The sequence below is a fragment of the Nothoprocta perdicaria genome, unplaced genomic scaffold (genome assembly GCF_003342845.1).
Source record: "Nothoprocta perdicaria isolate Ctin4 unplaced genomic scaffold, notPer1 scaffold_62, whole genome shotgun sequence".
Lineage (NCBI taxonomy): Eukaryota > Metazoa > Chordata > Aves > Tinamiformes > Tinamidae > Nothoprocta > Nothoprocta perdicaria.
Window position 1 is genome coordinate 1118867 of NW_020455888.1, and position 25072 is coordinate 1143938.

The 25072-nt window shown below is 41.8% G+C and overlaps 1 protein-coding gene across 6 annotated transcripts in view; it reads left to right on the top strand.

Annotated features, from left to right (window-relative positions):
- CDK8 (cyclin dependent kinase 8) overlaps positions 1 to 25072 on the top strand; it is a 65301-nt gene that overhangs the window by 21432 nt on the left and 18797 nt on the right. For 2 of the 6 annotated variants that reach the window (XM_026049820.1, XM_026049821.1), the window contains exons 3-5: positions 5764 to 5874; positions 8738 to 8878; positions 24739 to 24796. In XM_026049820.1, the coding sequence (XP_025905605.1) occupies positions 5764 to 5874; positions 8738 to 8878; positions 24739 to 24796 (310 nt within the window). Of the gene's footprint in view, positions 1 to 5763; positions 5875 to 8737; positions 8879 to 9244; positions 9288 to 16707; positions 16919 to 24738; positions 24797 to 25072 lie in introns of those variants that run through there. The other 4 variants (XM_026049822.1, XM_026049823.1, XM_026049825.1 and 1 more) reach the window with 4 other exon arrangements.

The following is a 25072-nucleotide window of genomic DNA, read 5'->3' on the forward strand; positions in this document are numbered from 1 at the left end:
GTAACTCTTGCTCAAAAATGTCCCTAGCCTACTCTTCTAGGATGTGTATTTGATGCAGTTTTCTGAGCCAAAAAGCACTTGCAATTCTGCAGGAAAGTAAAATACTAATTGAATTATCTCAGGGACAGGAAAGAGCTGTGAACTGGGGCAGACCTGAGCTGAAACAGCTAAGTCAACGCCGAGTTCAAACTCAGGTTTCTAGGAGACTTCTAACATTCATTACTTCCTGCACAGATCTAGTTTTCAAGAGCCCATCTATTACTCTCTTATAACAGTTTTTAAAAATATATTTATGTATATTGATTTATTAGTGTAATCAGTCAATATTGCACTAACGATGCTGATCGAATAACTGTCCTTAACATACAGGTTGTTGCAACGTGCAGACATTTTCAGTACATTTAGCAGGAGTTGTGAATCCTGCCCCTTGCAGAACTTAGCTGAGAGGCGTTTGGGCCCTCTTAGGTTTGGGGGTTTTGTAACCTAACAATTGCAGGCGGTTGTCACCAAAGTCTAGTTCTAGTCTGGGCTGGATGTAGCGGTCGTGTGGCCAGGCGGGTCRGTTCAGCTTTATCCAGGGGAAGCCAAACTGTTATGTTGTCCGTTTTGAGAAGGTTGAACTGAACCATCCGTGGGCCGCACAGCTGCTCACCGTGATRTGTGGGGACGGTGGGAGCTGGGAAAGGAGCAAGGGAGACGCTGTCCCTGCGGCCTTGGCWGAGGAGGATCGTGTGCCAGGAGGGCTGGTGCTGCCGTGGGGCTGACGCCACGTGCTCTGCCTCAATCCCCCTTCTGAGCAAGGACTCAGGTGCTGTCGTCTTGCCATAGCTCCGTGTTTGGGTGCCGCTTCCTCAGGCTGTGAGTCACGGCCCAGCCACGTTAACAGTGAAAACACAGTTACTTCCCCACAAAACTGACCCTGGAATTGGTTGAGAGGAGTAAAGACCTCTTTCCAGAAGGCAAGTAAGGTACTTGGTTGGCAGCCCTTCACACTGTGAGAGGAGGCAAGATATGAAGGAAGACAAAAGCTTGATTTGGCCTCCTTTACCCAGTCTAGTGAATGACAAATGCTTTGACTTGAAAGTAGTAAGGTATGTGTTACTTGAAAGTAGTAAGATACAGCCTCTCAAGATATACGTATGTATATGTGTGTGTGTGTGTATATAAGATGTGTGTATATATATATGTATTTTTATATATATTCTCACACACACACACATATACATACATACACACACACACACACACACACATTATATATATAGTTTGTGACTGTGTTCATTACTTTCTGAAGCTAAGCCCCAGGGCTACAAACATTGAGGGGCTGTATTGTACAAAGGAAGGCTAGTATTGTTTCTGGTCTGTAAAAGTGGGATAAAGATACCAAACAAATCTTAGAAACTGAAACCTGAAGACATGCCGTTTTTTTGTGTGAGCCACAGAATTTGTGTAGCATGGTGTCCAGAGCCACCTACGTGAGTTTCACATCTACTTGGCTGCTTTCAGAGAATATACGTTAACTTCATTGCATACATTATCTTTAATACTGCGTATATGTTTGTATGGAAAAAGCCAAAACGTCTTAACTTGTATGTGTGATCATATAAGACTTATTTGAGAACCATAGAAGTTAAAACAGAAATATGCAATTTTTGTTYTTCTTGACGTTGTGTTTTCAGGCTGCTGTTTTACAGCATTGAAGACTTCAAATTTAAATATGTAAGAAAAAAAATGCAGTAAAGCGACCATTTCACACGGTTGTATATCTGAGGAAATGGAGCTCTGAACCTGTACTGTCAGCTTCATAATAAGTGCCCAGAGTGGGGCCTATTATAACCTGTTGTGTTGCTTTGTGTTTGCAAGCTTCCACTTGCCACCGTTTTTGGAAAAAAACAGCATGTGTTTGCAGCAGGTACCTTGTTTTTCAGTACTGTGGAGTATCTCATCTGTGCCAATATAAAACTGCCAAAAAAAAAACTGCAAAAGAAAAAGAAATCTTGAGTCTAATGGATCGCAGACAAACCAACCAGGGATTCAAGGACTCGCGTAATGAGGATTTGTTGTTCTTAGTTAAAAGGGAGAGTTTAAAGTACTTGGAAAATACTGTAGTTTTACTCGACTACAAGAGAGAAAAAATAAGAATTTTTTTAAAAGAAATGTATTATGGGAGTATAGGAATGGATAGGGCTTCTTAGGTCATCTAAATTTGTCTCTTGCAAGCAAGCAAAATGTATTATCTTCAAAAAAGTTAGTAAGCTGCCAATTAGTCACGTAAAGAAAAATTCTCCTGGAAGGCACTTCCTGAATTTTACTTTAACAATGACCTTAAGTACTATCCATCATTAAAGCCAAAATTCATCATGAGTAATTCATACCCATTTGTATTTGTGGTAATATTGTCAGTTACATAAAATAACCCTTCTCTTTTCCCCTTTTTCATTTATAACTTTTCCTTTAATAAGCAGGGTTTGCTTAGGAGGTGGATATTTGTTTTGTTTTTTTCCCTCTCTCTGTTTGGGCCCTTTATAAAAATCTTGGCCTGCCTTTTAGCTTCCCTTTATGTAACACGCTCCTCATTTTGCTCACTGCAGACTTGGGCTCTCTTTGCTCTGTTGTAGCTGGAATTGATCTTCCTTGAACTGGCTGCAGTTATGCGGAGTATTAGGATAGAGCCTTTCTAGAGCTCAAATTCAGCTTACCTCTTTTAGGGCTTGTTGCACTGGTATTTCATAATTTGTTCCTTGATGACTAAGGCTTTGTGTTCTTTTGCTCTGAAAATGACCTTTTCTGTCACCATCAGCCGTCACAGTCTGGTTTCTTTTCCCAGTGCTGTTTTTGCCTATTAAGCCTCAAGCTATGGCTTGGCTATTAATATTGGGTCTGTTCATGGCTGGATCACTTGGTGGAATTGATGTGAGCCCTTTGAACGGATGAGATGATGATGAGATTTTGAATTTTTGTCATCAGATCGACAAATGGGAGCAGAGAATGGCCTTGTCTGAAGTGGCTAAAATCTTGCGAAGGGCCTTTAGAGAAATTGCGTCCTAACATGGTGCCTGGAAAAGGCTGCCTGACCAAGATCATGCAAACCTGGTTGTAGGGTAAGCACGGTGGTGGGCAAGACAGGGAATCACAGACTGGTTGATATTGGAAGGGACCTCTGGAGATCCTCTAGTCCAACCCCCTGCTCCAGCAGGGATACCCAGAGCACRGGGCACAGSGTGGCAGCCAGGCGGGTTTGGAAGATCTCCAGAGCAGGAGACTCCACAGCCTCCCTGGGCAGCCTGTGTCAGGGCTCTGGCACCCTCACGTTAAAGAAGTTACTCCTTACATGGAGATGGAACTGCCTGTGTTTCAGCTTGTACCCATTGCCCCTTGTCCTGTCAGTGGCACTGAGAAGAGCTTGGCTCTATCCTCTGTACATCTTCCTTTCAGGTACTTATACATATTGATCAGATCCCCTCTCAGCYTTCTCTTCTCCAGAGAAAACAGGCCCAACTCAGTCTCTCCTCGTATGAGAGGAGACTGATGCTCCAGTCCCTTAATCATCTTTGTCCCTCTCTGTTGGACCCTCTCTAGAAGCTCCACATCTCTCTTGTCTTGGGAAGCCCGGAACTGCCCCCAATACTCCAGGTGCGGCCTCACCAGAGCTGAGCAGAGGGGCAGGATCCCCTCMCTTGACCTGCTGGCAACATCCKCCTGATGCAGCCAGGATCCCATTGGCCTTCTTGGCCATGAGGGCACTGCTGMCTMATGGTTAACTTGGTGTCCACCAGGACTCCCAGGTCCCTCTCTGTGGAGCTGCTCTCCAGCAGGTYGAGCCCTAATCTGTCCTGGTGTCTGGGGTTATTCCTSCCCAGGTGCAGGACCCTGCACCCGTTGAACCTCATGAGGTTCCTCTCTGCCCAACTTTCCAGCCTGTCCAGGTCCCTCTGAAGRGACCCATTCCTTGAGGACAATATAGAGCAGCAAGCATGAGGGGTGGAGCTGGAGTGACACTTGCAGTAATGCTAGAAATTTGCAGGATGTTGAGAATGCAGCGTACTGAATGTGTCCATTGAGCGTAGTGTCCTTGCTTCGGAGAAGTGTGTGTAGTGGAGAGCTCTGGTGGAAACRTGTGAAGGTCATGAGTTTAAAGCAGTCATGTATGTGGAGGCTTGTGATGAGACCCCATCATCCGTGATGTGAGAGGTAAATAATGTGCTAGGCCGAGAAGCGGCCTGTATCAGGAACAGGCATCTCGCTGCCCTTCATGCTGCGCTCATCCCACTTTGCTTTTCCCTCACTGGATCCTGTCAGCTGCTGGACACAGGGCAGCTCGTCTGCTTGGCAAGGCCCGTGGGACGTGGCTGGAGGGGCACAGGCCTCGCGGTGCTTCGCCTCTGCCGGAGCCGCTGTTGTGTCTCAGCGCTCGTGTCTCCCCCTCGGCARCGGGAGACGGCTGCGTTGGAAGGTGGGAAGAGCTGCAGCAAAGGCTAAAGGGGGCAGGAAGGGGCTGCGTTGGTGTCTGGAGCCTTGGGCCTTTTATYTGCCCCTTTCACCTGGGGATGGGCTGTTGTGGCTGGATACACATGAGCTGGAGTGTCCATGCACTCTGACTTAGGCCTTTGCCTTCCAATTTTATCTGATCCTTACGTTTTGGACCCTTAGTTTTGTAGGAATTATAGGGGTCTATCAGATTCCAGACTTGTTCTTTTACATTCCTCCTTAGAATTTATCTATGCAATGCTCTTAGAAAAGTTAAGATTATTAAAAAGTTTAACATGCTGAATGTGGAACTGTGCCCTTCTGTGCTTCCTCGTGAGCTTTCCTTGCCTTCCCAGTCCTCTTTCTGTTTCATCTTGCACTTAGGATAACAGTTGGCTGGGCCTAGGCCCCTTTCCTGCCTGAGGAATGCCACCTGGAGGGTGTTGCTCAGGACTGGGGAGTTGGTAGAGCTTTTAAAATACATAGAAAAGAAGGAAGCAAAAGCAATTCTCATGGCCACTGTCACTTCACTCTCAGTAGTGGCTCAAATGTTGTTGTACATGACTAGTGTCAATGAAAAGGAACTAATTATCTTGCTCCTGCTTTTCTGTAATGGGAAAATAAGTTCCATAAGTGAGTTCAGGTCAGCAACTCAGCTGAAAAACATCCCTTTTAGGTCTGTATGTCTGGGGTAATTTTCTGCTGAGCTGTTTCATGGTTGTGAGCGCTGTAGCTGGTGTGGGATATGTTGAGGCAAGAGCTGGGACCTTCTTTTGGTAACGTGGAGCTTTTAAGATCAGTTGAGTGCATCTTATGAACCAAATCTTAGCTGACCTGAGCCGAGTGCCGTGTGTTGTGCTGAATGAGTYGGTCCCATTGAGCCTTGAATGACTGACTCCAAAGTGGAGGAGGTTCGGGTCATTAGGAGCCAGGCTGTCCCAAATAGCTTTTTCAGAGATCAGATCCTATGGGGAAAGGCAGATGGCAACAGCTGGCCTTTTATGGAGTCTTTGTGATTCTGTGTAATACTGAGGATTACTTAGATGTTAACTTTCATGAAACTAAAAGTAAAYGAATACCCTAAGGGAGTCATCACTTACTTTAGTTGTTAACTTCAAGCTAATGACTAGTTCTTTCATTAAAAAAGAGTGAAAGTATGTGCTGTTTTCTTTGAATTGCAACTTTCAGCTTTTGTTTGTATAAATCTGTGGGAAAGACTTTAAAATTCCTCWGTCCAGCTCTGTCACAGTTCTGGATGCCGAGTTACAATGCTGATGGGCTTTCCTTGTTTTGCAGTTGCTGCGGGAGCTGAAGCACCCGAATGTGATTTCCCTGCAGAAAGTGTTTCTGTCTCATGCGGACAGGAAAGTGTGGCTGCTCTTCGACTACGCGGAGCACGATCTCTGGGTAAGCAGAACTGGCCGTGGGGACAGGCACTGAGCTTCAGCTGGAGGAAAGGGATGAGTTAACATCGGTTAACTCAGTAAAACTTCTGGCTGTGAGTGTTTGTTGGCCACCTTTCTGCTGCTGAAGGGAAARGACAGTGGAAGTGTTGAATGAGCAAGCTGCAAAGGTGGTCTGACCTGTTTCTGAAGCTAAAGATCTGCATTCAGCTTTCAGAAGCTAAAGATATATTTAAATAAATGTAACTATAACCCTTCACCAAAGTATGGAGTGCAAGAAAACTTTATTGATTATGCAGGTGGATTTCCTTTTAAAAAATGGCATTTTTTTGGCAGAGTAGGATAGTTTGGAGGCTTAGCTGCATTTCATGTCATCCATAAATAAATGAGAATAATGCCACAGAACACAATTGAAATTCATTTATTTCAGCAGGGAGAGCTTCTTATTCACTTCATCYGAGATTTCATTTATTTAGGAGAGAATCCATTTGCTCCTAATTAGGCAATACAGATTTAAATTTAAATGTATTGCAAGCTAAGTAAAATATTTTAAAGAGATGAACYCCTTTCCTGGTCTTAATATTTGTAATCTTAACATCTGTCTGAACCTGTTAAAAAAGGTATTAAAAATCTGAAATTATATTCAAGTTTGAGTTCAGTAAAAACCGTTTGTGTCTCTCAAATAAATCTGATGTAGATTTTAAGCATTGCTGTCAAATGGAAAAAAAAGGTATTGTAATATTTTTTAAGGTATCAAGGTGATGCAAATCAAAGGGTGCAACAAGTGTCTATTAAGATGAAATTTTTGATATACCTAACTTAAATATCAGAATTCTTGACTTTTTGCCTACACYTGTACAGAGAGATAAGAAATATGAACCAAATAAGAAGTAACTCATTTTGGAAGCCCTGCCACTTGCTGTTGGTGATAGTTCAGGAGTGTTTGCTGAGCTAGAATTAGTGTGTAGGGAAAATTTTCTTCCATTCAGTATTTTGGAACTTCTGAAAGATGATACTGAGATTTCACTAACTCTTAAAATTTTAGTTTGGTATCAAGTAGCTGAAACTTGAGATGCTCTTGATATAAAAAGAAATGACTTGAGGGAAGTGAAGTTCTCTGTAGAGAGAAACCAAAGACATTCACCTTTTCATTGCTTCCTCTGTATTTATGACTGCCAAACTAGTAGAGTTCAGGAACATCTGAATAGTTTCTTTTGAGTTTTGGTTTGTTTTTCAAATTACACTATTAGGTATTTTATTTACCTGAAGGATTGTGACTAGTAGCAACCTTCCCTTGTTTGCATTGATAACTTCATGCAGTACTTGATACTTTTCCAAGGTTACTGCAGAAGCCCTTTGGCTAATGAAACACAGGCTTATGTGTCTCACTGATGAAAGACACTCAGGTTGGATCGTTATGTGTGTGTGCAGGTACCTGTATGAACTTCACTAGTCCTCAGCTGTGCCAGTTCCTGGTTGCTGACTATATCTGGATGAAAGCAGCCTGTCCCCAGTGATTATTTGTACCCTGTCATACCCAAGATGTCCCCCTTCAGGTCAAGTCCTGCAGTGGTGGCCATACTGTGGTTYTCAAACCAAACCAGAGGGTACAAATTATATTAGGGAAGGAAAGATTGAAGGACACCCACCCATCTCTCCCTCTGCACTGCTTTGCTTTCTCACTGCTCAAGGCTCTCTTCCCTTTGGTCACTGCCAGGAGGAATGTTGGCCTTGGAGTCGGTGGCCAACCCAAGTCAGGACCACGAGCTTGTGGCCCAGGCTGGGGAGGGCTTGTCCTGGGCTGTTGAAGCCTGAAGGGGCTCTTGCTTCTTCCAYCATCATCTCTCCTCCTGGCAGCTGTGTTTCTGCCTTGGTCAGAGCAGGGCTGGACTTCCCTCTTGCAGCCAGGCTCAACACCTGAAGCAAAGAGGGACAGTTTGCATGGAGCTCGGCCGCAATGGGAGCGGAGAAGGCAATTTCCCAAAGGGATTTCGGTAGTTGGGTACCKAACTGGCACCTGTGAAAGTTCAGGGATGCAGGAAGCAGCGTAGAGGTAAAAGGAGCCAGCAGTTGGGTGYTGAGCTTTGGTTGCACAAGAACAGGGCTATACTGACGATCACCCGAGTGCAAAACAGTATGAAAAGAGAAAAGTGAATTGGTGAAAGGTTTATTCTATATGAAAACAGTTACTGTCACTGATGCTGTTGAAGCTGATGCTGTTGAAGCTGGTGGCATTCGGATGCCAGAACTTGCAGGATTTGGGTTTTAAGATGACATAAAAATCTTTTGGACTCCTCATTGCTGCTGGACATCATTGCCTGCATGTGTGGTCATAACTGTTAAAGTTCTTGCAGTCCTGGCTTGGTGGCTGACCTTCAGATGGACAGTGTTACAACCTCGCTCTATCAATAGCTTCTGATTCAAGAGCAGTATTTTTAAGGGAACAGTGCAACAGCAGCTCATTTATTGCCTGCTTAACTTGAAAGCTTAGATGTCCTAGGAGTTTGATGTGAGAATTTCTCTTTCTGACATTAGACATTGAACATGACAGTGTCATGACAGTAGATAGAAACCTAGAAGTAAAATGATGTGGGAGGTGGGTAATTTTATATTATGTTGATGTGCAGAATATCAGCTTGTCTTTTTATTTTCTGGAGAGAATTCCCAGGACAGTGGACATTTTACTTAGCATACTGCTATTGCTGTAGTACTTGAGCTGCATGTTTCTTATTTTGAAAATGAATGAAAAGTTGGAAAGGCTCAAAAATTCCATGTAAGGAATCACTGGCAATATTTTATGTAATACTGTAGACCAAAAATTACATTTTTTTTATTTTGGTTTCTTTTTTTTTTTTTCCCCTTTACAGCATATAATCAAATTCCACAGGGCTTCTAAAGCAAACAAGAAACCAGTTCAGTTACCTCGGGGAATGGTGAAGTCCCTGTTATATCAGATCCTAGATGGCATTCACTACCTGCATGCTAACTGGGTGTTACACAGGGATTTGGTAAGTTGATCTGCAATGGGTTTTAGCACTGGGAAGACGGAGGGCAGGGATTATTTTTATATATGTTAATCTGTGGGAAACAAAAACCTGTGGGTGTGTATTAATAAATAAATATATTTTCTAGTGCAGACAGCCTTGATTAGTAGATTGCAACAAATTTGAAGTCTGCTCTGGTCTGTTTAGAGAGTGAAATAAATCAGGTGGCTGTTCTTTTCTGATTTTTCTAAATACACTGTTTTAGTGGTTATTTAAATAACAGGCATGTCAAGGTACAGAATATGCCTCTGCTAGCATGACTGCAGAAATTCCTAAACATTGCTTGTGTGCAGGTGGGAAGGAGGATGATTGGCCACAAGCAGCTTTGGACATAAAAGAAAATATTCCCCAAACTCAAGTTTCATTTAAGAAGGTAACTCCTTCGAAGGCCATTATCTTCTTATAATAATTCTCATCCATCACAAATACAACCCTGCCAACTCTCAAGGACTTCTGTGAATAAAGATGCGTTTATCCAGCTACAGGGGAAGCAAAGCCTTTAGTGCTGGAGGTAGTGTTTCCTAACAAGCAGATTGTCCTAAATATTTTAAATTGGCAAATCTCTCCAGTTGTTACATATCCACCTCTGAAATATGCCCATAATTTTCTTTGCATAGAGTATCATTCAGTCTCCCTTCTTAAATTCAGGCGATTTTCATGATTCAGTTCTCCATAGCTCTTATTCTTTAATAGTGTTTTGTTATTCACTTCTGAGAAAGATGCTTTTTATGATGCTTCTGAATACTGAAATTTCACTAATATGAGAGTATTGTCCATCTGACCAGTCACTCCCATAAATCAATATTACCAATGCAATTTTATACTGGGYGCATTAAATCTGGCTTCCTTATGACTTTTCCGGGGTTACTTTTGCCTTTGAAGTATCTCTAATGCTGTTTCTTGAATGGTAGTGAATGCCTTGTTGTGTCTTCTGCTTTCATGCCTAATATTTTTAGAGTGCCAGTCTCTGTTTAAATCAACTGAAAAAGGATTATATCTCCAATGAATAATGATATTTTTCAGAACTGAATACAGGGAAACGTTGTTTTATTAAAGTATTTGTATGGATATTGCTTATATTTTGCTCCTGGTTTTACAAATTGATTAGAAGTTTCAGCACGCAGGAAGAAAAAGCCTAAGAGTTTGTGGTGGCTTTTTCATGGCTCGTGAAATAGCAGAGCAGAACATGTAATGTGGAAATACTTAGTCTGCATGTCACAATTCAGTTATTTTTTAAAAATCCAAATATAGTGTTTAACTTTAGGCCTGCAAGAGTGATCTTCAGCATATTTTTAGGAGGTATACAGAAAGCAAATGGCCAGCCATCAAGAATCTGAATTTTTCTGGCATTTTACTTCCTGCAGTTTCAGAACATTTCACAACTTCAGCACTAAAAGTATAAATACATTTGAGTGGAAAAAAAAATCAACGCAAACTGTTAACTGGATGGCTCAGGAGATTGGTAATTTATTACAGAGCCTTTCACATCTAGGTCTGTAGCTCAAACCTCGTTGAAGGGGGCAGCTGCCAAAAGTTACCATCTCCTTGTCTGACCTGTGTGAAATGAGTCGGTGGTCTCAGCCCAGCAAGCAGGGATTTTTCCAGCTAAAAACCCACCCTTGCTGTTGGCTGTCTGGAGAACACGAGGAAGCGGCCGGAGGCTCAAGCCAGAGCTGTCGGAGGTGTCGTCCCAGCAGGGTCTCTTGTCAGGCTACCTTAGTGAGCAAGGGGAGTAAAAGGGGGTTAAATTAAAGCCTATGAATAGGGGCTGCCTGAGCTGCTGCCTCCCTGGAGACTTTCAGGCCCTACGTTGTCATTTTGAAGCAATTCAGCARGAGCTATTTCTCTAGTGGAAAGTTGGCTGGATTTACAAGGTGTGTATTTCGTGTAGGAGCAGTGAGAGGTGTGTTTATTATACCTGTCAGATGTTGTCCCTGCTTTGTCAGAGCTCCTGGGAATAGCACGAGAAGCCAAGTGGGTTCTGCACCGTGTTTGGTTTGAGCAGGATGGGGCCCCGTTGGTGCAGAGTTACCTTGCAGGGTGAGACGTGGATGCTCTGTCTGTTCCTATGGAGAGCTAAGGAATGGGAAGGTAGAGCTTACCCTGGCCTTGTGTTTCTATTTCCAGGGTCTCTACAGTAGTMATCACCAGTAATGTGCTTTTTATGTTAAATCCCCTGTATTAACATGTATTTAACTGAATAGATTCATTCTAAGGCACTGCAGGGAAAACACAATAATAGGTGTTTGTTTAGCTTCTGAATGGGCTTTATGCATCTCCTTAGGTGTTTGTACACAAGCACACACATATACATAGAGTTGCTTAAGCAACAGACTTTTGTTTCATTTACTACCCATATAAAAGTGATACTGTTGGGATGTTGTAGGGAGCTAATGAAAATGGTACTTGGGCAAAAATCTTAGCTACATCTGTCTCATATATGTGTCTCATACTGTAAGCCTTTATATATATGTGTGTGTATATATATATAAAATCGGATAAGAAAGTTCATTTCTAGGAAATGTAATCAGCTTCCACGTATGTTTGAGTTTCTAATGTTTTGTAAGCTGCCTTAATAATATTAGTTCAGGTAATGTTTTGAAATTTTTGGAGAAGATTCTCATTTTTATATCCAGAAACACAATATTGGATAATATTTCTCAGGTCTTGCCTAGTATCAGCAAACGAGGCAGCAGAATTCACTGATTCTTAGAAGCACAGGAATCGACACTGTGCTATTTGTCTTCATAAGGAAGGAATCCAGGGACTTCTAAGTCCCATATATAAAGTGAGCATGTTCTATAGGAAAGAATAAAGGCTGTAGAAAGAGGTTTTGATAATGGTTAATAAACTCTTTATCTCCTGTTTTTTTGCTTTCCTGGCTTATCTTTTACAAAGGAAATAGAGACCACACTTAGCAACACCTTAATTTCATTTATACAATTAACTCCATTTTTTTTTCACTAGTATCCAAGCCAATTCCCCCTCTCCATCACAGCCAGGGGGGTTGATTGTATTTGTCATGTTTGAAAAGAGCTGATATAAAATAGCCAGCTTTCGTGTGAGGCTGTGAAACACACCAGTAAAATTTCTCAAAAAAATAAGCAGACCTTTTARTGTTGACTTGCATATTCTTTAGGGTTTTTTTTTAGTTTCATGACTGAGAGCAATTGAAAGCAGACTATTTATTCATGCTCTGTCTGYAGCAGACAGGAAATAAGGACACTTTGTATGATTACCACAAAGTGCATCAATTTTAGTTTTAATAATATTTTGAATTTGGTTATCAAACATGCTTACAACATGCTGCATTTTGCTGAATTTATGTCCTAGTATTTGTTCTGCTTTATGATATCTAACTATCAGAGACCTTCCTGTACCCAGAAAGCGTATTCTACATGAAAAATAAGCATGAACAGAGAAGAGCAGACCTGCCCATACCTATGCACACAGCAGCCTGCGTCCTCAGCAGCAAGAGGAAAGAGAAACCTGACTTCAAGAAATCCTGCAGTGGTGACATGAAGTAACTCAAATGAGAGGTGCTTGTGCCTGGCCAGGTGCTGTTTGGGCTGTGCCCGTTAAAATGCATCCGTGTTTAATACGGGTGCATGGCAGGGCCTGTGCACCCAGCTGGCAGTGTGGGGCTCAGCCCCACGGCCACTTTGGGTGGTAACGATCTGGTTGGGTTGCTGTTTCAGCCAGCGACCTCGACTCTGCAGCCAGGCACCCACTCAATGCTGCAGTACAAATGTTATTGTTAAGAAAAGCATAGGGGAATTTAATAAATATGTATTTTTTGTTCCTAAATCTTCAGGCTGGATTCCCTGGCCTATTCYTTTGAATGTGCCTGGGGTAGTGGGTGCTGAGCCACAGCTTGGCAAGGCAGCTGTGCAGTGCTGGGCTCCTGCTCGCTGTGCCCTCCTGCTGCCTCTTGCAAAGGAGGAGCAGTCCCTCAACCAGCTTTTATTCCTAATAGCCATGTGCTAGTCGAGCTGAGATGATACTGCTGTGTATGTGGCCAGGGCTAATGTGATGGCAACGCAAGGCTGGTGGTTTTGCCAGTTGACAAGGAGGGCGACAGAAAGAACTAGACACTGATGGAAATGAGYGGTCATGTTTACTGTTAATATCAAATAATACAGAAATGAAATGGTACATCTAACAAAGCARTAAGCTTACTACGTGCTGGGTTTTAACAGCAGACAAAATAAGCAAGGTAATGCACTTAACCATTACTGTACAAGAAAGAGAATAGTGATTAACAAAAAGATGCCTCACCAGTTGCCTAAGTACGTTACCATCATCCAGACACACRGTCACGGGGGAGTGTGTGTTGCCGTGAGGACTTTGAGAACCTTCCTGCAATTGGAAGGTCTCAGGTGGTGTCCACCCACTAGTGAGGTTTCCAGAATCACAGGAAGAGGGTCCGGCTTTCATAGGACCAAGTCAGCAAAACTTGCCTTTTCTGTGTGAGTGGTAGCATCTGGTGTGTTCTTTCCTTATCTGGAACCCTGGCTTTGGATGGGAAAGTTCCCTTCAGGGTCAAGAACGCTTGCACGAGAGCTTGCAAAAGTCACAATTTTATGAGCCACAATTTTATGAACCTACATGCAGGTTGGCCTAAGCAATTGCACGTGATTTCTGTTACTTCTACAAAGGCAGAGCCGTATTCAGCTCTAAGTCAGCCCTGACTTGGGCCTGTGGTTCGGGCCCTGGCACTTGGCTACTGCAGCCCAGGTTCATGGCTTCCCAGTGTGTGGTTCATCACCAGTGCTGCTCTGGGATGTGGTGTGGTTGGAACAAGCTTTCAGGTGGACAGCTCTTCATATATGCAGAGTGCTTTGCTTGGAACCTAGTTTTGAGACCTGGATTCTTCCTGAGAAAACCTACTGGCAGATATGGAATCAGTGGAATTAACAAAGAAGTGCTCTCACAGTGAACAGAGGAGAAGCCATTTCTGGGGGTTCCTTGCAGACAGCAGCTTAGCTAATTGCCAGGCTCTAGCTGGGAATCACTTAAGTATCCTATGGCACATGCTTACGTACCTGCAAGTTAGTGTGGGAAAGGTCCCATTTTCCCTAGAAGAGCTCTCAAGTCTAAGGAGTTTTCCCTCAGCAATCTTTGAAGATGACTCCAGAAAGGCAGGAGTGCCCTTGAGTCCTCCTCTAGTGCAAAATCTTGGTCACCACTAGGAAAGAAGTTGAAGTCATGTGCGTTACTAGGAAGAAGGAGGACTGGAAGAAAGCCAATATCGCTCCAGTCTTCAAAAAGGGCAAGAAGGAGGACCCGAGAAACCACAGGCAGTTCCATCTCCATGTGAGGAAGAACAACTTGACTGTGAGGGTGACAGAGCCCAGGGAGGYTGTGGAGTCTCCATCTCTGCAGATCTTCCAAAGCCGCCTGGCTGCCACCCTGTGCCCYGTGCTCTGGGTGTCCCTGCTGGAGCAGGGGGTTGCACTGGATGATCTCTAGAGGTGCCTTCCAACCTCAGCCATTCTGAGATTGTTTGAAGAAGTCAAAGGTTTTTACCAGCAGGCCATCTTTCACATTTTTTTTAATATACAATCAGCTAATATGAGCTGTTTTCTGACYTATTTTGTCATGTCTTATTGGTGATGTTTTCAAAACAAGAAATCCCCAACCTGATCACTGTTCTGGTTGTCAACTGCTGTGTTTTCCAAGGTTTTTGATTTCAAAGTGTTTCCCGTTGCATAAATGTCCCGTGATGAAGTCATCCCAAAACAGTGTCTAGTATGACTTTTTTCTTTGTTGGTTTATAATAAAATCTATTCTTTTGAGTTATAATTATTACATTTTTTTTTTGGTAAGAATATCATTCTCTGGTGTTTCCTAATGCCACTGCTTACCAGGATCATTACTCCTGCCTTGCCTGCCTTTTTGGATGTTGTCTTGATGTCTTAAACCTTATAACCRAATGAAAGTAAGGGAATGGTCAAAATTTACTGTCAAAGTACATGTCAGTGACTCATGTCAGTGACTTAAATAATAAGTAAAAAAGCTTAGAGTTCTCCTTCCCTTCTTTAAAGACCAGCTCTGCAAATTAGATCTATTTGGTTATTTTTTCCTCCTTGGGCACTRTCATTAATAATGGCAAGCTAGATGAAATTTTGGGTTCAGTAACGTGCATCAGCTCTGTGCAACTGTAAATTTGAAGCTATAAATGTGCTGCTCACTGCTGCAGTATTACCAGCTTTCCAATGAGGAAAGCAGAAGACATACTGCTTGGAGATCCTTGAATTTGGTTTCGTATCAGGAGATGATTGCAAGTCCGCTCCTCATTGAAGTGTCACGGTGATCAGGGGAGGTTTCAGAACGTGGACAGTGTCACTCCTGTCTTGAAGAATAAAGATGCAAGAACTTCCATCCAGGGAGTCTCACTGCAATGCCTGGAAGGTGRTGGATCATATCCCCCTGGAGGATTTTCATGAAGGATGAGGTGAATAGCAGTAGTCAGCAGGGCTTTATGAAGGGGAAATCTTGACTGGCCAAGCTGATGATCATCTGGGATGAGGYGACTGGTTTGATGGATGAGGGCAGAGCAGTGCATGTTGCTTGTCTTGACTTTAGGAAGCTTTTAACAGTTTGTCCTCTTAGGCAAACTGATGAAATACAGGCTAGGTAAGTGGACAGTGAGTAGATGGAAAAATTAGCCAAACTGTTGAGCTCAAAGGATTGTGTCAGCTGCATGAAATGTAGCAGGAGGCCGGTCCCCAGCGGTGTTGCAGTGGTCAATATGGGGACTGCTGCTGGTTAACATCCTCTTGAATGATTTTCATGATGGGACAGAGTGCACCCGCAAAGTTGGAGGCTGTTTGCCAGAGGTGCCTTCCGACCTCGGCTGTTCTATGACTCTGCGTTAAGTGTTATATCTTCACTATAGTTTTGAAAAAATAGTTTATTAGCAGGAGGTTCCCAGAGCACATTGCTAATAACCCAGTGATGAAGGAGCCAACAAGAAGGAAAGGGTAGCTGCAGTGACCAAGAGGTGGTGGCATCTAGGATCCTGTGAGGAGGAAGCAGGGCCAGARGCATGGTCATACCCCTGGAGCTCGGAAGAGCAGTCTGTGGCCTCTTCAGGGACCTTCTTTGAAGAATCCCATGGGATATAGGAGAAATCCATGGCCCTAGAAAGTGGTCTTCAGGAGAGCTGGCTGATAATCGAGGATTGCTTCCTGCAAGCTCAGGAGCAGTGCAGCCCAAGGAGCAGGCAGTGGAACAAAGTGGGCAGGAGCCCTGCTTGGCTCAGCAAGGAGCTCCTGKCAAAAGCCAGAAGGAAGAGCACAGAAGACGGAAGCAGATCAGGCCGCTTGAGAGCATTGTAGAAACTTTGTCCAAGTATGCAGAGATGTGGCTAGGAAGGCCAAGGTCTATTTAATTTGATGTTCCATTTAATAATTGCTATTAAACGTGGCAWTTGATGTCGAGGAAGGCAACAAGGGCTGCTTTAAGTGCATCAGTACTAAAAGGAAGACTGAAGAGAATCTCTGTTATGTACCCATCACCTGGGCACAGCCTTATGAACACAGTGCAAGTCAGTGTTGGGGAAATAAAGTATAAATAAAATGATGCACTCATTAATGGTGTGGCTAAAATTTGCAAACCTGCAGTCATTTATCTTTTGATCTTTAGGACTTTATTGAGATACTACTATTTTATTTATTGAGATACTTTTCATTTTTACAYGCTGGAGACCTGTCATATACACAAAGCAAAGCTGCTAGGGTTTACTTTTTTTTCCCCGGCTCTGTGTTGTTTTAGACAAAATATTTTGTGACCTGTGCTCCCAGACCATCTAACAGGTAATGCTCTAACTGTTGCAAAGGGGAATTGCAAATCTGAGGCTGAAATACRTGGCTGGAAATGCTGTTGTGAAGGCTGCTGCTTTTGTGTTTCCCTTCTCCTTCCCTTGTAGCCCTGCAGGTGCTAGAGCACATGCTTCAGGAGGGAACTTTGTACTCGTGGACTTCGTAGTTACCTCACAAGGTAGGAAGTAGAAGGTGGCTTTTCAGTATCTTCAGAATGAATTTTGCTTTAAAGAAACTTGTTTTTGTGCCATGACRGGTACTTTTAGTAATGTAGGTGAGAGGACACCCTGTGTTGCATTTTGCTTGCTGAATTCTCAAAGCAAAACAAGGTTGTGATAACCTAGTTCTTTGCTACTTGGTTGGAGCAGAGCTAGTGACACAGCTGTAGGAGAACTGATTTAATAAAAAAAAAAGAAACCCTTATTTTAGCTGAATTGTTTAGGTGCTTTTTATAGAGCTCTTAATTATAAAGGGTGCTAAAAGTTAACCTTTGAGAGAAAAAGATTTTATATATTTTTCTTTTGTAGAGGAAAATCAAGAGCTTCACTTCACCAGAATTAGTAAGTGATTCAAGAAAAGCGTGCTAAGCTGAAGTTCAGTAGACTGGCAGTCTTTTGACCTACTGCTTTATGCTGGGGATTTTTCAGTTGCGTTTTTTATTCTTAAATAAAACTTTTAAGTTCATTTTAAATAAAACATCACTATATCATAGTGGTGAATGAAGGGCTCTCCTATAGCCTGTGTGCCTTCATAAGCCAGATTGGAAGCACAGGGTATCTTAGGATGCAAAGCCATAAACTGATGTGCAAACTATCCTAGATCTGTGTCCTCTGTAGCGTTAGCCTTCTCTTTTATTACAAGGGCTGTTCTTTAATGGCGTGTTAGAACAGGGTTAAATTTAAGAATAGAGCAGCAAAACGTCGGTCGTTGTTATTAAGCATTCCCAGAATGTATTAAGGGCAGTAATACACGTACAGATATGTGCACACTTTTTGAAGGATAGTGCAAGTGAACTGGCTAAAATAACTTCCATGTGCAGGTATCAAGCAAGTACAAAGAGAAGCAGGGCTTCCACGGCAGGACACTCCAGACACCTCACATCTCATGTCAGACTCCTATACTGAAGTCAGTAAGCCAGAACAGCCAGACACCCAAAAGCTGCTAAAACAACTTTGGGCTTTCTTGCCAACCAGAAAGTTCTTGGATCGCTAATGTGCTTTTGGTAAAGCAAGCCTAGAAATGATGGTCATCTTAGTTGATCAGCAAGAATGGGAAGTTAACGGTCGTTTCTGATTTGTAATGTGATCATAAGAGCTGAAGGTGACAAATTCTGCCTACAGATTGCTCTTCTTTTTTTGGTTAGTAGTTTATTTTTTCCAATAGTAAATAACTTCTTAAAAGTTAAGGGTAAGATATGACTGGGTCTGGAATGCTGTCTAGAAACATAGATTATTTAAAATATAGGAAATAGCCATAAGGAGTGTTTTGTCTCCATCCTGCTGAAAGAAAAAAGTGGAGTGTCTGAATGATGTACACTCATAATCTACAGCAAAAGATGACAAAATAACAAGAGGACAGTTTTGATTAGCCCTGAATCTGAGCAATTTCAGAGTAGCCCTTGAGAAAAAAAAAATGTAGCTATTGCGCTGTACAATTGCTCAGCTTTTTTTTATTATTATTATTAAAATGTATGACATGACATTATGATATAATGTATGATGTATGAAAACATGAGAGAGTAGGAGACTGCAGTACTACAGCTTGCCCATCAACCTATGGGAGCTGCTTCAACAAAATCAATTTGAAACAGGGGCACTCAGCATTTATTTGTGTTTATTACTCCCACTCTCAGGAATAATTTGCATTTGAAACCCAGATTTTGTGAAGCAGAATTCTAAATTGAAAAAGGACATGGGATTATATCCTGATCCACATAATATTTAAAGCTAATTGCATTTTTTCCCAGTTGAACCCAGTAGAGTTGTCTTGACCTAAAGCAATCACTCATGTGTCAGAACATGCCCAAAATATATTTGTGAAGGAATGTTTTTTTCTGTTAGTTATTGCTTTTAAATTCTGAATGATTTTTAACAATATATGACATATTAGTAAGTTCCTTCCTCCTTCCTTCCCTCCCTCCCTCCACATTTCCTTTCTTGGAGACTTCATTCTGAATTCACTCCTCCCATCTGGTCCCAATGTACGTTTTTGGGGATTTGGGAAGTTGAAATAATGTGTTTTTAATAGGTTTAATTGTATGTTTTCTTTCAACTTTAAGATCAAAGTGACTGGAAATCCTGCATATTAGTTTGTACATGGGTTTTAATATATTACATTGCCCTAAGCTGTCAGTAAATGAATGAGAATGAAAGAAATTCTTGGGGATCATGAAGCATAAAACAATAGTGACACCAGCAGCTTCCATCAGGCTGAAAGGAAGACAAGATGCGGTGATGGCAGCCAGCAGAAGGCTTCCCTGGCATGGATATGGCATCCTGCATCTTCCGTGTTGTCCAGGTGCTCTCAGTGCTTYGAAAGTTTTTAAGCACGTATACTTTGATAATTTGGACTTTGTTGTTGTTGGCTTTTACCAGTAATTTTAGCAGCTCTGGCTTTAATGAGAATTTTATTTGAACGCTTATATCTGCTTGAAAAAATGGTGGAGCTACAGCTCCAATTTGAGGTGTCCTTTATAAGGACATAATTAACAAAAAGTATTAGATTAAAATCTATATCATTAATATTTCAATGTTATTTTTTTCAGAATCTCTTTTAGTAGAGAAAACTCAGATTTAATCATTTTGGGGGGCGTGAGACAAGTTTGCTGGAGCCATTGCTCTCACTTAAATACTGCTGCTTGAGGTTGCTTTGCAGATAACTTATTGTAAAGCTCCAAATTAATTAACAGAACAGAGTAAAATTAATTATTCTAGTTGTGAATATGCATCCTCTAATTTTAATTAAAGGAAAGAAACTGCCTTTATAGACGTGCWGATGCTATCAGCTGAATCTGATAGTAGTGCAGTTGTCTTTGTGCCAGAGTGCTATTTAGCCTGGCAGTAGACAGTTCTTTGCAGAATAGAAATGTAATTAAATTATTTCCTTTATCAAATCAATTCTGATTGCTAAGAATGCAGTAGGGCACATCCCTCCCTGGTGTATTGCTTTTGGCTTACACTTTTAGGAAGATGTTTTTGCCTGTGTTATGGGTACTTGAACAAATTTCAAGATTTCTTCACACACAGGTGCTCCTTAGGAAGTCCAGATATTCAGGAGGGAGCGCAGGGGTTACAGCTCATGAGATGGTGTGTATTTTGCAGCACAAAACCTGTAGGTCCTGCTACAGGCTTGTTCTAGGTCACTGGATYTAGCTAGGAAATGATCTATCAAATCAATATTCCATATTTCTACAGGTTTGTCACAAAAAGTGCTCTTGCAAGTAGCTGACGCCTTCAGACAGGTAGGCCCATGGCCTCCTCTTTCAAAAGCTTTTTTTCCCCATGAATTATAAACTTCACAGCAAGACCTTTTAGGCTGAATTTTGTACTGCAAGCTCCTCAGACACTTGCTCACTGCTGAAGAAATTGATTTTGTGTCAAATTGTGGAGTGATGTATTTGAATCTGTTCTTGCACCTTGAAGCCTAAAAATGTCTTTAATTCAAAATCTTAGTGGAACCAATGCAGAGGCCATGATTGCAAACGCAAACTCATTTAGTGATAAAAACACTTGGTATAAYATTATTCTTTCTAATTAAGCTTCTTTTTTGCGAGAACAAATATTACACCATCTACAGTTTATCTTGGTTTGTCAAAAAAAATGCTGGAAGGGACATTTCTGAAAACTAGTGGCACATTCATTAAGCATGAAAAAATGTTGGTGGTCAAGAGGCTTAGGTCACCCCATCACTGTGACCCAAAAATACTGTGAACAGTTCATTGGTACGGAAAAAAAAGGATCTTCATGTTAATACCAGAGATAATTCACAAGGGTTTTGATTACTCTGTTGATAAGTATATCTAAAAATAACCCCTTTTTTTGGTTCTTAGGCAACCTAATAGCCAAAAGTATATGAAGCAATAGTTCCTGTAGGCCCTGATTTGTGTTAAAAGTAACAACCATCAAAGGTCCCCATGGCCAAGCTGTCCAGAAATTCTGCGCTTTTCTTTTTCTCTTCTTTGCTACTTTGATAAGTGAAATTATTGCAAGCAGGAAACAGACCCCAACACCTTCCCTGAGGCAAGAAGAAAGCAAAGAGTGCATGAGTTGCAGTCACCCACGTGTGGGTGTGGAGTAAGTCCTCGTCTCCCACTCTCAGGAATAATTTGCTGCAAGCAGTGAGTGCCGTTGTCTTTGATGTACGATTGATTACATCTCATCAAACATGGCTTGGTATAATCATCATTTTGTTTGCCTTTCTGTCCTCAAAATAAGAAACCCAATTGATTTTAAAATCGGAGCTTCCCCTGTGGATGAACACAGATGTTTCCAGGCTGCTGTAGGAAGAAGTGTGAGCGGGTGGGATTTGTTCACATAGAAGGATGTGCTCCAGCAAAGGGAATCCACAGCTCGTAGCCTTGACGTGAATCCATGTCATTACACAGATGTCCTGCTGGGATGTGGAGGCTGCAGGGCACTGAGAGCCATGTAAGATTGTCCTTCCTTTTTATTAGTGCTAGTGAAGGCTCAGCAGGTAGGTTGTGTGCAGTTCGGAGCACTCTGCTTCAGACAAATAGGTGGCCCTGAGGCAGAGCAGCTAGAGGGAAGCACCAGGAACGATTGTACTTGGAGTAAAAAATAAGCTGCTAGGAAACACTGAGCAGAAAAGCCTTCTTTTGATCTAGATAGCAGGACTGAAGAGAGATGTATGTCTTGCAAGGTGCAAGAAGATGTTTTTTGTTGCAGTGAAGCAGGGGTTGTCTGGTCTCCGTTGGTGTATGGGGCCATTGGTGCAACTTCACTTGTTGCATTATCAGGCAGGAAAGACACTGCAGGGAAAGAGTGAAACAGGATGGGTTGTCTGGTGGAGGTTGCACAATCTGCCCAGAAGAGTCTCTAGGATCAGGRTAAGACACATCTGGCACGAGGGAGCTGCCGGGGTTGTGTCCTTAGGACGGACAGGCAGATGGGAGGTGGCAACTGCCTGGAATTCTGTTTTTGGTCTGTGAATCCCTTGCTGCACCCTCCGTTTCTTTTAGCCTCTGAAATTAGCCTGTTTCTTAGGATTTATGAGTACTTTCAAATAATGATTTAAACAAAACTATATTAAAAAAAAAATCAAAAAATCATCTTTTTTTTTTTCTTAGTAGTAGCAATTTAACGCACCAGATGGGGATTTGTCTAGAAAGGAGACAGGAAATCTTAGGCAGCCAGATTTTGGGCAGGATACACTTCAGTGCTGTGCAGCGGTTGCAGGCTGCTCTCCTKTGGGAGTGAATTATTCCCCTGAGGCTGAGCTGGGGCTTTGGGTTTTGTTACTTTTTTTCCTTTTGTCCATAGTTCTGTGATTCTGTGCAGTGTCACAAAGGGGTTTTCGTAGCCYGCATGGAGTACTCAGCTCTGAACCGCTGGGTGCTCTGTTGTGATTTGTGCAGATTTTTCCTTTCTTATATTTTTTCATTCTTCTTTGTAAATAAATACCTAAACTTGTAAAATGTACTCAGTTGTCCAAGAGACAAATTTATTTTTTTGTATATACAGTTGTTTTTTTTCTCTCCAGATAGCAGACTGAGACCAAACTATAATACAAAGACTCCTGACCCAAATTTTGACTTCTGTTAGTGTGCTTAAATGTTTTTAGTTTGTTTTGTTTTTTTTTTAGTCCACAAAATGTTTTAGAAACACCATTATTATCATTAGGATTCTCTCAGGCTATTCAAGGCTGACTGTTGTATATTTGCACCTTATGACTTTTTAGAAGGCTCCTGCAAGGAACTCTTGAGTTGTCTGTGTTTTAAAAATTTTTCTGTAAATTCAGAGAGAAAAAAAGGCTGGATATGAGTAAAGCTGTAGCTACCTATTGTTCCACCCAGTGCTGTCTCATGTTCGTGCTTTCTTTTCTCAGCTGTCTCATGTTTTGGCCAGAAGATTTTTGGGGCAGGAATTGTTGTGCAGTGCTGGGGTGAATGATACCCTGGTGTAAGGGGGTAGCTCTTTGTGTGGCTCTGGCTCCTTGTCCCTTGCGAAAGCCAAAAAGTAAAATAGTTTAAGGTGGGTGGCGTCATGAGGGTGTTACAAACATTTCTATAATGAACATTATTGATGTAGAAAAATGCAGGTATAAAATTGTACTTGAAATCAATAAAGGATTTATCTGAATACATTCAGAGCTTGTTTATTATACTGCTAACCTCTACTAACTTGTGCAAAAAATATTAATAATCTCAAAATGATCGGACTAAGATGCTTTGGGAGCTGCACAAACTACACGCCAGCAGTTTTCGTTGCTGAAGTGGTGCATGGGGTTTATTATYTTAATTTAAAAAAAGAAAAGAGGTGGTGGAGCAACCACTTCTTGTGCTTTATGATGGATCTTATCTGAAGCAAGTCTGATCTGCCGAGTTGTTGTCGCTGTTGGAAAGCTTGTGGGGTACATCTTACCTCCCTGAATGCAGTCAAGCTGTAACATTTTCTTTTCTTTTTAATTTACTGCTTTAATTTACCCGAACAAAGATGCAATGTCTCAGATTCCTTTTAGAAATTTTATATGTGGATTGTTCACTTTCTGAAATCCTCCTTGGAGACTTTCATTAGCAGGAGCAATTAAGTTTTCTCGAGACAACTCTTTGCTGGATTTATTTTTTTGCACCTGGTTTTATATTATATGCATTACTTACAAGATCGATCTCAAACTGTGGTCTTAAGTCTTTTAAAATATGTTTATACACGACCTAGTAGATCTAGTAGTTACAGTACSTAAAATTACTCAAAATATATATTTGATAAATTGTTCCTTTAGCAATTTTGAGATTATGTTAATAATAAATCCAGGCAGCTTAAACTGTGTTGCTGGAGTACTTTTTAATTCAGATTAATTCAAACTGGGGAAGCAAAGTTAGACCATTAATGCATTTATGGTACCCCTATTTTGTTCAAGAATTATAAAATGAGTGGATATTTAAATCACTGCATTACCAAAAAAAAAAAAAAAAAGAAGAAGAAGAAAAAAAATTTGCACTTTGGTGCAATTTGCTGACTTTTCCTCAAAATAAGTAATTAAGGTGTGAATCTGTGTTTAGTGCTAAGATTTGAGGACTGCAGAGACTGAATTATAGGGAATTAAGCAGCAGAGAAAATGGCAGAGAAGGGAGGAGAGGGAGCTGATTAAGCACTGAATGGCCATGCCTGTAACCCCTTGAAATCCAGCTCAGTTTTTTAACTTACCTACCACCTTGGGAAAGGAAAGAAGGAGCGAAATGAGATTTCTCAATATTTTGCCATCAAAATAACGGAGAGAAAAGCATAGAGACACTAGCATTATGGCAGTGATCTCAAGTTCCCTAGCTGCCTGAATTGGTAGGAATAACCTAGTTTTATTCCTCTTTATTCCTCTCCAGCTTAAAAGATGTGGTAATGTTCAATCTGTACCTCAAGAACTTGGTGAATGTGGAATGTGTCTGCAGAAACAAGATGCCCGTGGGCCCAGCAAGCTGTAGGTCCGGCCTCTTGTCCGGGTGAGGGCAGGGCGGGAAGCGCCAGCCCTGGAGCCGGCTCCAGCCGGCTGGAAGTCCGGAAGGCTCCTGCTGGCTGCTCCCTGTRGGATACGGATGGACACGACAGCAGCAGGCGGCCAGGGAATGCGGCCCTGGAAGAGGGTGCAGGAAGGGAAGGCCTGTGCCCGGTTGCTCGCGCAGCTCTACCCACACATAGAAACTTGTCTTTTTTTGTCGCAACAAATTGGGTTTAAAACTGGCAAAGCAAAGTTTTAACTAACTTTTCAGAGACTGATGTTTAGGTTTATCTTGGTATATGTATTGTATATTTATTTTTTTTTCCACAGAAACCTGCTAATATTTTAGTTATGGGTGAAGGTCCTGAGCGAGGAAGAGTAAAAATTGGTATGTTTATATCTTTGATAAGTCCCAGTGTAGCTTTTAAGCTAGAATGTTCTGAAGGTGCAGTTGTACCACGTAAAGTAGTTACTGTGATGTTAGTATGTGCCTGGACACACTGTCCAGAAGCTGTTTTCTGAGTGACTGGCTTCTTGCTATTAGACCCAGGCACCAGTTCTGATGATGAAATGCTGTAGCCTCATCTATGAAAAGTGGAAAATGTCTTTATGTTTTGTCTAAATGGGGCTGTGGGGGGTTGATGTAGGGGAAAAGATGAGGACC